At 37.0% G+C, this 11,872-nt stretch overlaps 2 protein-coding genes across 2 annotated transcripts; both read right to left on the minus strand.

Annotated features, from left to right (window-relative positions):
- Positions 1-1,003: 1,003 nt before the first annotated feature.
- LOC126796047 (F-box/kelch-repeat protein At3g06240-like) lies at positions 1,004-3,896 on the minus strand. The gene is made up of 2 exons (XM_050522814.1): positions 2,489-3,896; positions 1,004-1,335 (listed from the first exon to the last, which is right to left on the minus strand). The coding sequence occupies exon 1, from the start codon at positions 3,740-3,742 to the stop codon at positions 2,531-2,533; it is 1,212 nt and encodes a 403-aa protein (XP_050378771.1). The 5' UTR covers positions 3,743-3,896; the 3' UTR covers positions 1,004-1,335; positions 2,489-2,530.
- A 3,998-nt stretch (positions 3,897-7,894) lies between these two features.
- On the minus strand, positions 7,895-11,667 carry LOC126796037 (probable serine/threonine-protein kinase At1g54610). Its single transcript, XM_050522800.1, has 8 exons — positions 11,215-11,667; positions 10,374-10,658; positions 9,690-10,007; positions 9,126-9,353; positions 8,703-8,800; positions 8,477-8,585; positions 8,113-8,391; positions 7,895-8,023 (listed from the first exon to the last, which is right to left on the minus strand). The coding sequence occupies exons 1-8, from the start codon at positions 11,665-11,667 to the stop codon at positions 7,895-7,897; spliced, it is 1,899 nt and encodes a 632-aa protein (XP_050378757.1).
- Between the last annotated feature and the right edge of the window lie 205 nt (positions 11,668-11,872).

Here is an 11,872-nt window from a genome sequence, read left to right on the forward strand (position 1 = left end):
TAACATGACCCATCCAAAATAACAACCTAATATTTAGGGTAAGTCGTGCGGTGACCACTATCTCAGTAAGTATACCAAAATTTCGGCATAGCCTCTCTTGAAAGTAGTCAATCTTACATGCACAAAAATGACACTTCTATAATCTCAAGTCCAACCTCTACTCCTGGAGCCACCATGCTCCCTATAAATCCCCAAACTCCACAACCACAACCAATAATCTCAATTCACGATACTAAATAACTTAAGGTTCTCATGGCAGTACTAAAATCTCACAGCTAAATTTAGCGGAAGCTGTAAGGATGATTTTGCCTCACTTCAGGTACTCTCGACCTCCTCAAGCTTTTCTTGCAAATGTATAACTAGAAATGCCCCATGTACAGATTCTCGTCAAAACATGTATCCGGACGTCGTCCTATAGCGAAGCCCAAATCAGCCGGGAAGTGGCCGGAAAGTGTTACTCCAACTCGGAATAGTACCCTAAGAATGAAAATCGCGATGTAGCCAAAAACAGGGTCCAAGGCTAGAAGAATCAAGCTTAGAGAGGAAAGATTGGTCGAGGAGTGTGAGCCATGAGCCTCAAATGCACCAGAGAAGCTTGCAACTTCGACGTCAATGGCAGCAGTCGGTACACTTAATACAACTCTTGATATGAGTATAAGATAAGGATAAAACTTGATGGAAGGGTAAAAGATTCAGGGCATATCACACCCCTAGTTTTGTTATTCTTTTGTTTGTATCGGAAAAATAAAACTGACTTACTCGTGATGATTGATGATGGAAAAGGGGGTAATTTTACTACTAAATCACTAATGAGACCATCATTTAGACTGTCTAGCCTTAATATTGTTTTACTAAATTATTTGGCCCCCGATACAATGATCGACTAATAAATCAAAGAAAATTGAACAATCATCATTCGCGAGACCTGTCAAGCTCATCATTCCCGTTGGGTTAATCTACAATCTTGTTGAAAACTTTGTAAATAGCAATTTATAAAATAACCAGAAATTAAAAGTCCTGCATTACTTGGTCTTAGAATATAAGGTTTTTTTTTTGGCCAACTACAATTACATACTTCAAAGGGAATCAGATCGAAAATAGCTATCCCATTCTGTGCAGTAGAGCACACATAAATAGTGCAATATAGTACACAAGACAACCCCCAAAGACACGAGTCACATGAGATAAAAATGTCATGTTTCAAAGACCAGAGCATTCAAATGTCAATTTCATGTTCATCATTCTTCTACAGAAACTAGCATTCCTCAAAGCTACACCAAACATAAACTCTGATCAGGTGTCACAAAACTCAGCATCTGATATGCGAAAGTGCACCTGAACCACAAAGAAATATAGAAAAAATGTCAAAGTTCATCAAACACAATCTCATTCCCATTATAAAAGCAGCAACGAGTGCTTGCTCATAATGAACAAACATGTTCCGAGCATCTCTCATGTAAAACTGATGAGAAAAATTTACTTATATATGTAAAACTGATGAGGAAAATATGCATTTTAAGGGATCACGTCCATTTTATTCATCACTTTGTATTGACAATCAAAAAGATTCTAAATGTGCTGCATGCCTAAGTATGCTAGGAAACTAGAGCAAAGAAGTCTGAAAACTTATTCATGGATAAATTTCTTGGTTCCGATTGCTATATTGGAAAATCAACACTTACCACCACTACAGACTATACTAAATTACAAAGTTCTGGACCTACAAAAATTCACCTCAGATGCTCAATGCCCTTTGAATGTCAAATATCTATTGCAGACTATCAGAATAGCTCACTTGGTAAAAAAAAAACACCAATAAACGTTTGCTAATATTTGTGAAATTATAATTATCAAATAACTGGCAAACCTATTTGAAACACAACCTGTTTTGTTGTAAATTTAGAGTCACCACATGAGAAGAAAACATGCCTATCCTCTATATATGTCATAGAACAATAGACTCTGCATTTCTACCGGACCAAAATCCTTTTTACAAAACACAGACCACTCATGTAATATATCTACTGATACACATAGTGCCACTGATAAAAGTAGAATTCAGAAATATTTCTCATGATTATCCTGGTGCTTTTTCTACATCTCAATTTCATAAGCCTATGGAGTTATCAGAAAACCTGAAGTTTGACAAACGCTGCTGCTTATTTTTCAATCATAGACAACCAACTAGCTTGAGATTGTCAAAACATATTCTTCTACTGTTTATGCTCCAACAAGAGACATAAAATTAGCTTTAGAATATTGAAGGATCCTCATTAACATGCTAGAAAATAAGATTTATAACTTTTTGCATCAATGAAAGAGGTTCTGCTATCTGCAACCAGCAAAAATGTAACAGTAGAAAAGCAGATGCTAACAGAAAATAGAATTGGGGAAACAAGCATAAACGGTGACTGAAAGAAATTTCGAAACAACCAAAAAAAAACACTTGTAAGCAAACAAGAAACAGAGTTAAGTTCAGCATCTTTACCTCCTCCAGTTTTCAGCTAAGATTCCTCTCAAGCTGGAAATGCTAATTAAAATCACGATTATCATCCAGTGATACAAGGCTTTCAACGTAGAAACCAGCCCCAGTAATGGTTGGATATCCAGGAATTGATAGACCATGACCGCTCAAATCATTAGAATTGTACATTACCAACTGCTCACCTTCCTGGGAGCAGAAGAGAGCATGATTTTCTTTCCAGTAACCGAAAGGCAAGATAAAACATTCCAAGTCCGAGGAGAATTCTATTTTAGTCAAAGACTCTGCCACCCCGTATTCCTTCATAACCCAAAATTCACTATGTATTGTTAGATTGATCTCATCTACCGTTCCAGTACCATATAAAGTAGTGAAACCAAGGCTGTCATTGAAGAACAGTACTAATTTCAGTAAATCCCTTTGTCCTACATCAAAATCAGGCGGCAGTGGAATTTCCCGAACCACTGCTTCCGCTACATTGAGAGACACAATCACCCGTGTGTTATCATCCAGTCTTTTCATCACCCAATGAAGTGATCCATTAAGCAGGATCCCAGTGCTTTTAAAACCACCAGTTCTGAAGGGTAATCGCATCATTCTAGTCCAAGAACCAGTTTTCAATGCAAAGACAAATACATCCATTCCATCATCCGAGGACGTCCAATTAACCACTTTGAAATCATCAGCAGATTGATCATAACAGAACCCATCGTCACACATGAGGGTTTTACCACCAAACTGTGCAGACACAGATGGCAATTTCTTATATTTCCTAGTTGCTGGGTTAGCCACAACAAACTCCTCTGTCAACTGATCTAACAGCAACACTAGGCCACAACAGTAAGACACAACCCGCCAATATTCAGCATCCCCGAAACAACCAGGCAGTTTGATTCTAGTAACAACTAGATCACCATCATAATCATCACCTATAGCATCATCATCACCACTACAGTTAACAGTACCGTTCAGAAAGGGATGATCCTTGTAATGATCCAGAAACTGATCAAGGTTGAAAGAGTAAAGTGAATCGTATTTGTCATCAGTAAATAAGAGTTTTCTTCTCTGGTACATCAGATCCTCATTTTCAATGGTTTTTTTGGAATGCATCTTCACAAATTGGGGGTCTAAGATTAGCGAAAGCCAAGACTTGGAAACACACCTGAAGCGACATAAGTCCTTGACTGGCAACCGCGAGAGAATGTCGGATATGATATCCGACGAGAAGCTACTGCAGACCCTTGTCGGCTCGTCTGACATGGCCCTTCGCGTGGAGGACAGCAACAAATCAAGCGGAGGAGAGTGGTGGCTAGGGTTTATGTCGAGGCAAGTAATGGGGACTGAACTCTCAAGAGTGAAGAGAGCAGATGACCACACAAGTGGGGTCGTGTCAAGTAAAGATGTCGCACCTTCGTTCCCGACTTATCACTTACCTCGACCTTTGTGCTAAACATGATAAGTGGTCGATTAACAACTAACAAGGTCACTTATTGGCTCAAGACATGGATGACTCTTCTCTTTTTCTAAAGCTATCGTCACTCAAAATATTTCTCATTTATTTCTCCAAAGTAGATATCACACTGCCATTCCTAAACTTATTAAAATGTCTTTATAAATGATTCATTCAGAAGATGATCATGTTTCAACTTGACACCATACTTTACCATCTTTATTACAAGAAACATGTGAGGCCATTTTTTTTGTGCGTGTGATGATATTAATCGTCGTAGTCTTGAATTAAAAGTAACTGACACGTTAATCTAATGTGTTGATCACACCTATTAAGTTGAAACTACATGATTATGAACGAAATATGAACAACGAATAATGAAAATTGCAGAACAATATAAACTTCAAACGCAATCAAAGGCAAGTGCAGAACTAAACTGTATGAAATTAGGTACGTGTACGTGGAAGCGTAGAAACGAATTTTTTGAATTTTTTTTGAAACTGTTACGTTTTGGAAGCGTCATAATAAAATAATATATATTTATATCTAAAAATATATTATATAAAATAACAAATTAATTACTAAAACATTATAGAAGAACAATATGATAGATTAGCCCAATAAACATTTTGTAATGACCTAGAATAAACACAAACACTTGAATAACTAACATGATACTACTAGTGTAGCTAATCACAAATGATGCGCATCACGTTTTAGTTAATTCATCATACACCTGACAAGTTCTCTAATCACATTGACCAAGTGTGTGAAATCATTTTTCCTTGGCCAAAGCACTATGCTTGCATGGTTGGCCTGTTGGGGCGTGCGGGTCGATTAGATGATGCTATGAACCTGATCAAGAGCATGCCTATGGAACCGACCCCAATTGTATGGGTGGCCTTACTCATTGCTTGCAGGCTCCATGGAAATGTAGAACTTGGGGAATATGCTGCAGATCGGTTGACAGAGTTGGACTCAGAGAATTCGGTTCATATACATTGCTCTCAAACATATATGCCAATGCCAAGCGTTGGAAGGATGTTTCCAGGATTAGATTGTTGTTGAAACATGCAGGCATCCAAAGAGGCCAGGATGCAGTTGGGTGCAAGGAAAGAAAGGCACAACAACTTTTTTTTGTGGGTGATAGGACTCATAGTCTGAGAAAATATATGAGCTCCTTGCAGATTTGATAAAACGCATCAAAGGCATGGGTTACGTTCCTGAAACAAGCTTTGCACTTCATGATGTTGATGACGAGGAGAAAGGAGATCTTCTTTCTTAACACAGTGAGAAGTTAGCTCTGGCCTACGCAATACAACAACCCCACCAGGCGCGCCTATCAGAATTACCAAGAACTTGCGTGTTTGTGGTGATTGCCACACTGCAATGAAGTACATCTCCATGATTATTGAGCATGAAATCATATTGAGAGATCCAAGTCGCTTCCATCATTTCAAGAAAGGATCCTGCTCGTGCCGAGGCTATTGGTGATAGAAACTATACTAAGATTGGTAGTTGTGTGTTCATCTTCCATCTGTATCATCCCCCATCTGCATTAGATTGCAAGACCATTGGATGATGGTGATTGGCGAAGAAGGCCATTAAAAATTTGGGGTATTTCACTATACACCCAATTTTGAAATCTCTTTTAAAAGAAATTCACATAGTTTTTTCTTCATTATATACTGAATTATTGACACTCTCTTAAATTTTAATTACAAAATGTCACTATTAAAAGCTGATTAGTTAATAAACAAATTATGCTCTCATTTACTACCTTAATTATAGATTTTCATAGTCCCTTAATAATTAATTTTTTTACTAATAATAAATTTAGAAATAATGGAACATTCATTAATTACATAACTAGATTACATAAGCTTTTCAAATTTAAATCAATTCAATATCGAAATCACTTAATGGTGACACAAACTTTCCATTTTTTTGAATAATGTAAATATTCTATTTCATAGGTAGATTTCATATGAACAACAATGCAACCTACGTTTGAAGTATATATATAAGTTTTTTCCCTATCTAGTAGGTTTTTTTTATTTTTAATTACAACCTAATGATTAGGTTTGTATCTATATGGATGTTTACATATTTTCTAGGAATTTTTATATCAACCTTTTTGTTAGGTATCTATCATTCCAAAGATCTTTTTCATAGGTTGAATTTGCAATTTATACTGATATGCATACTTATATCTATTAGGTATCAGTAAAAAGTGAAAAAAAAAATGAAAAGTTGAACCTAGAACAAATGTTTATTGTCATACAAAGTTCATGTACAATGATACGAAAAGAAAAGATTTGAGAAAGTATATATACATACATATTGCATGGATACCGACATACGTACTTTATTGGTATATTCAAAAAATTGAAACGAACAAATGATACAAATACACAACAAGCTAGCTTGGAATTCTCTCATAGGATCTATAAAAGTTGGACTAGTGTTTGTGATTTGAAACATTGATATTAGCTATATAAAGAAGTTTTTCTCAAAGAAACTTTTATATCAGCAATTTAATGTAATGAAAAATTATTGAAGAGTTTGAATTAGACATGTAAAATGAAAATTTATAAATAGATGCTAAGATTAAGCAAATTAAAATAATCAAAAGGGCAAAATAGACTTGTATAAAAAAATTGGGTGTAGATTGAAAAAACATTTGGGAATGGGTTTAATTTTAAAGGAGGACTCCAATATTAAGTTTATCTCTAATTTTCTCTAAAAAATTTTAAAAGCAATGAAAAAGATTGTTGTATAAAAAAAATTTGGGTGTAGATTGAAAAACATTTGGGAATGGGTTTAATTTTAAAGGGGCACTCCAATATTAAGTTTATCTCTAATTTTCTCTAAAAAATTATAAAAGCAATGAAAAAGATCGTTGGTCCACTATCTGCAATTTATTAGGCCTTTTCCTTTGAGTGAACGAATCGGATTTGCCTGAGGAGTTATTCTGTTTTTCCAGAAAATGGACGCCAGTCCTGCTAGATGTCATTGCACCTTGCGCTAATCAGCCTTGCATCTAACAAAACTGGTACATGGATATTGACAGTATGAATAACTATGAGGGAGAAAATGGAATTGACAGAGAAATACTTGTATATGATACCAAGTTTTTCTCAGCATACTGGGGTCTATCCTACAGAATTGCTTCTCGATGGAAGTTGCTGGGAAGGAAACAAAAACATAGCTCAAAGGTGGGTGTACATGCAATCTTATTCCTTGTGCACAAATGAGGCATGTTCGATAATGCGTCACTGTTTGATTCAAGCTTTCTGTATGTCTAGCCAGCATTTTTGTGGATAGTAGGGAATGCTCTACACAGCCAAGTGCCTTGTGATTTGAAGGACTCCTAAAACAAACGGAGGAAAATAGGAACGTATCATTGACAATGATTTTAGGCTTTTATGCAGCATTGCAGTTAATCATGTTCTCTCCGTTACCAGTCAAGTAGCCTAATACACAAACAATTATTGCACGATTCATCTAGTGTATTCGGTACAAAAATGAATCATGTAGCAAGATAAAATGAATATTTTACAATGTACATAAAGAACATCCGTCCTGCATCTTCTATACAAATGGAAAGCCCCAAATCTATACTTGTTGTGTAACCAATATATAGCTCCACACATTTATCCTTCTCAGTTTTCACACTTTACAGTACAAAAGGATTTATCATCTACCCCATCCATTGCTTTTTAGTTCGACCATATAACACCTTGGTTTTGTTTCCTTTTAGTCCAAATCACCTTACATTTTGTTCTTCGTTTGGTATGAACCACCCTTCATAAGACACCATGCTAGCATTACCCCTTGGCTTTAGTACTGAACTAGCGAAGGTCTTCGGTTGGCTGCAAACCGGTTTTTCTGTAGCAGGATTGGTGTGGAACAGAATCACCGATATCATGCATCCAAGCACTTTATTGGTACTAGTCTTGTCAGCGTGCACGAGCTTTACGTACTGCCTGTTGAATGTGTCTCTCATGCTCTTTGAGCATGTCTTCAATGTTGCCCCCTGGAGGTACCAACGGTCCAGAGCAATGGATTCTGCTCTTTGTTACGTAGCCCTGAGATATACGAATAGTTCAGTTTCTGATATAAAAAGTTCTCATGTTTTTCTTGAAAAACAAAGTTATGGTGAAGTTGAGTTCCTCACCATTCCTGATTCTTTGACAAACAATCTGTCATTCTTAAACAAGTCTGTTGCCGTTTGAGGCTTGTGAGATATCTGCGCTCTTAGTTCTGGCTTATTTTTTGTAGAAGCTGTCGTCTTATTCAATGATGATCCTACTGCGCTACTAGGATGTACCACTGAACTACAATGGGAATAACCTTTCTGTCTAGCTCCTCTGTGTGCTTCCATTGCAAAGCCAGAGACACTATCTTGCTGGTGAGGCATGTACTTGTAACCCATGGATTTCGGGTTTTTACCCTGCTGTTTTTATGTTAGAAACAAGTATGTGACAAGTAGTACAAGAATGAGGCAATGGTTAATTAGATGTGTCAAGCCACTCATGTACCTGGATAATTCCTTGGGCATTATAATCTGGTGTTGGCGCTACCTTGGCAACTCTTGATACCCTTCTAACAGATTCAGGACCACGCCCTTTAACAGGATCCTCTCTTTTCCTGAAATACAAACAATAGGTTAATTTTATAAATATTTACAGTAAAATACATACCATTTCAAATATGTTAAGGAAGGTTCCTTCCTCATCAAGAATCAATTACCAGAACAAGAAATACCTTTTTTCTTCATCCCGAAGCTTCGCATCGAACTCCTTGCTTGGAGGATATTGTGGTAAAGCTGATGGATGACAAGCTACGGGTGGCGTGGTGAAGAACTGAAATATAAACAACAAATTAGAGATAAATATGTAATATTTACCCAAGGACCATATTCATAAGCCAAATTCTTCTATTATTGTCAGCAATAACTCAACACAGCACTTATTGAATCCTTTTTTTATTGTCTTCGTAACGTTTATTCAAAATCACTCATTGAGAGTGAGAGTCTATAACCATACCCCCCCCCCCCCCCCCATTTTTATATCAAAGCATGTTTCTGAAGATATATGGATATTAAATGACACGATATAATAAGTAGCAAGTCTGAAAAAGTTCTACTAGACTCAAGACTGTTTGGCTGAAATGAGACCACAAACTTACTTGACTTCGAAGGGCTGAACCTGCAGATCCTCGATTTTCTGCTTCTATGGCGAGGAGTTTATCGACAAGAGCAAATGCTGTAGCAGGGAAGTCTTTGAAGGTGTCAGCAAGGCGGCGCATGTAAGGTTGTTGAGGCTTGAAACTGGTTGCATGTGGTAATTTTGTTTTCTTCCAGAAGTCCTCAGATGGTGAACCGCAGAGCTTGAAAATCTTATGCATCTGTTCCACCTGAAAATAATGGTGTTATTACTGTCACCTAAAAAGTTAAGGTACAATTTTTAGCTCATGTCAATGAAGCTTTAAAAACCTAATATAAGTGATCAGTTGGTGCAACAAAGTTATAGATACTTTGGCTGCTTGGATGCCTATATATGAAAATTAAAGGCTGAGAGACGTATTGATAGCTTAATCTGTTTTGCTGACATACAGCATAAATTTATTGCTCATATAAGTAATTACTTCTCGCAGGAGGCACTTGATTACAGCAAATTATTAACTGATGAAACCAAGGGACATAAAGATAACTTATACAGATTATCAATATAATTGGAATAACTCGTTTACCTCTGTTCTACCAGGCATGATAGGCTTTCCAGCAAACAATTCCGCAAGGATACAGCCTGTGCTCCACAGATCTATTGCCGGGCCATACTGTGTGGCACCAAGCAGAAGCTCAGGTGCCCTGTACCACAGAGTTACAACGCGACTAGTTAATGGCTGCTTCTGATCAGGCTCATAATACGTAGCTAAACCAAAATCACCAATCTTGAGAACTCCATCATTATTAATCAAAAGATTAGAACCCTTTATGTCACGGTGCAGGACACCTTGACTGTGGCAATGTTCAAGGCCGCTAAGCAATTGTTGTGCTAAACATTTTATCTGCAGCAGCACACAAGCATTGTTATTATTATTTTTATTCTTGCAACCATTCAAGGTCCAACTGGAATGATAGAGAAAAAGGGATAAAAAAACAATGATTTCCATAGAAGCAAAGAAGAGTAGAGAACAGGTCATAAGTTGTAAGACAGTTCACAAATCAGTATAGCTAGAATACACATTCCCTCTGTTCTAGAAGGAGTACAGAAAGGAGGCAAATTAAACAAGATACGAAAGAGCTCTACACTAATGTTCTAAAACAATCGCTGTATAATTCATAGATGGTACAAGTAAAACAATAGGACCTGATTCAAAACAGATTCATAGTAAAAATGATAGATATATCCTTGACAGCAAAGTAATGTGTACCTGTGGTTCAGTAAACTTGATGCCACGTGTTGCTGCAAGACCTGCAAGGTCATGATCCATATACTCGAACACAAGATATAAGCTGCATGACGTTTTTGAAGCAACTAAACCCTCGAGCTTCATTACATTTGGATGGTCAAGTTTGCGTAAAATATAAATTTCTCTAGCCATGAAGCGCACACTTTCTGGATCCATATTTACAAACCGTACTTTCTTCAATGCAACTATTTTACCAGTTTCAAGATCACGAGCCTTGTATACACTGCTATAAGTTCCTTGTCCAATCTGCGAAGACATAATGAATTAGAGATTTTCTGTATGATTTGGCTAAATTACCATAAGATAGACACTCGTTCAACAACTCTAGAATACATCAAACACCGATATGTTTACCAACCAAAACAATGCTTGGATTCTTATATCCTTATCATCTAATAGTGTTGTCTTCATGAACTAGTCCGTTCTTATATCCTTTTTTTTTTTTTTGAAGAAATCCAAGCATGATAATTACTTTTAGGCAGATGGGAAAACAATCTTATGATTCATATAATTTAAGATACTGTTTTAACCAATTGTTGATTGTGTACATCATACTCTCATATTGCTTTTATTTCCACATACAATAAGCATATACAAATACACACATGAACATGCAAATGCTAGTGAAATCCATTTACGAGTCATCCATATACACACAACATAAACATAAGAGTTTCAGGCATCTAACAATCACACAACAAGTCCATGAAGCACAAACCAGAACAATTTTGTATCGTGCATGTATATCTAGCAATATTTGAAATGCAATGAAGGAAGCAATTAATTAGCAGTTAGAACTTACTTTGTCCAACTTCTCAAAGGTGTCTGCCCGGCGAGGAACCCACCCTTGGATGGCATCTCCGGCAACTGAAGTTAGCCACGAAGGCCATCCTGCAGCTGCGTATTCGGCTTCTGCACCGAGCGGCAAGCTCACTAACCTAGACATTGCCGCTTTTTTTTCATTGGCTGCCATTTCCACTGTTGCCCATCTCTGATGATTAGCAATCCCAGGTTTCTCGACCTTTGATTTATCTTCAAGATCTTTAGACACATTGCTAATTCTGCCGTGTGCCCTGGAAGCATTTCTCGATAACAAACGCATTGATGCATCACCACGAGCATCTACTACAAAGTCCTCTCTTAATGAAGGAGTTGGAGCAACCAATTGAACCGAATCCTTCAAATTATCTTCCACTTTCTTAGAATCCTGTATATGATCTGGTTCTGAGGTTCCTTTTGAGCAAATGCAGCCCATATTGTCACCCCAGAAATCCCCTATAGATTCCCAATTCACACCTTTATCTGCAACTATATGAGAGCACTAAACAAATAATGTAATCTGCATTCCTGGGAAACCCAAGAGTTTCCCTTTCAATCCATCACCCCTCCTCAAATTCTCAATCTGGGTCTCTTAGAACCCCCACAAGAAACAACCTGAGTCACATGTTTAAAGCCTCATG

This window comes from Argentina anserina, chromosome 5, assembly GCF_933775445.1.
Source record: "Argentina anserina chromosome 5, drPotAnse1.1, whole genome shotgun sequence".
Lineage (NCBI taxonomy): Eukaryota > Viridiplantae > Streptophyta > Magnoliopsida > Rosales > Rosaceae > Argentina > Argentina anserina.

What these genes read in the sequence shown, in the direction of transcription:
- LOC126796037 (XM_050522800.1), bottom strand. Translation starts at nt 11,667, where the DNA reads ATGGGCTGCATTTGCTCAAAAGGAACCTCAGAACCAGATCATATACAG. An exon ending in TCAAGTTTACTGAACCACAG is followed by an intron (nt 10,008 to 10,373) that starts GTACACATTACT and finishes GTGCTGCTGCAG; the next exon opens with ATAAAATGTTTAGCACAACA. An exon ending in TTGTCAAAGAATCAGGAATG is followed by an intron (nt 8,024 to 8,112) that starts GTGAGGAACTCA and finishes CGTATATCTCAG; the next exon opens with GGCTACGTAACAAAGAGCAG.
- LOC126796047 (XM_050522814.1), bottom strand. Translation starts at nt 3,742, where the DNA reads ATGTCAGACGAGCCGACAAGGGTCTGCAGTAGCTTCTCGTCGGATATC.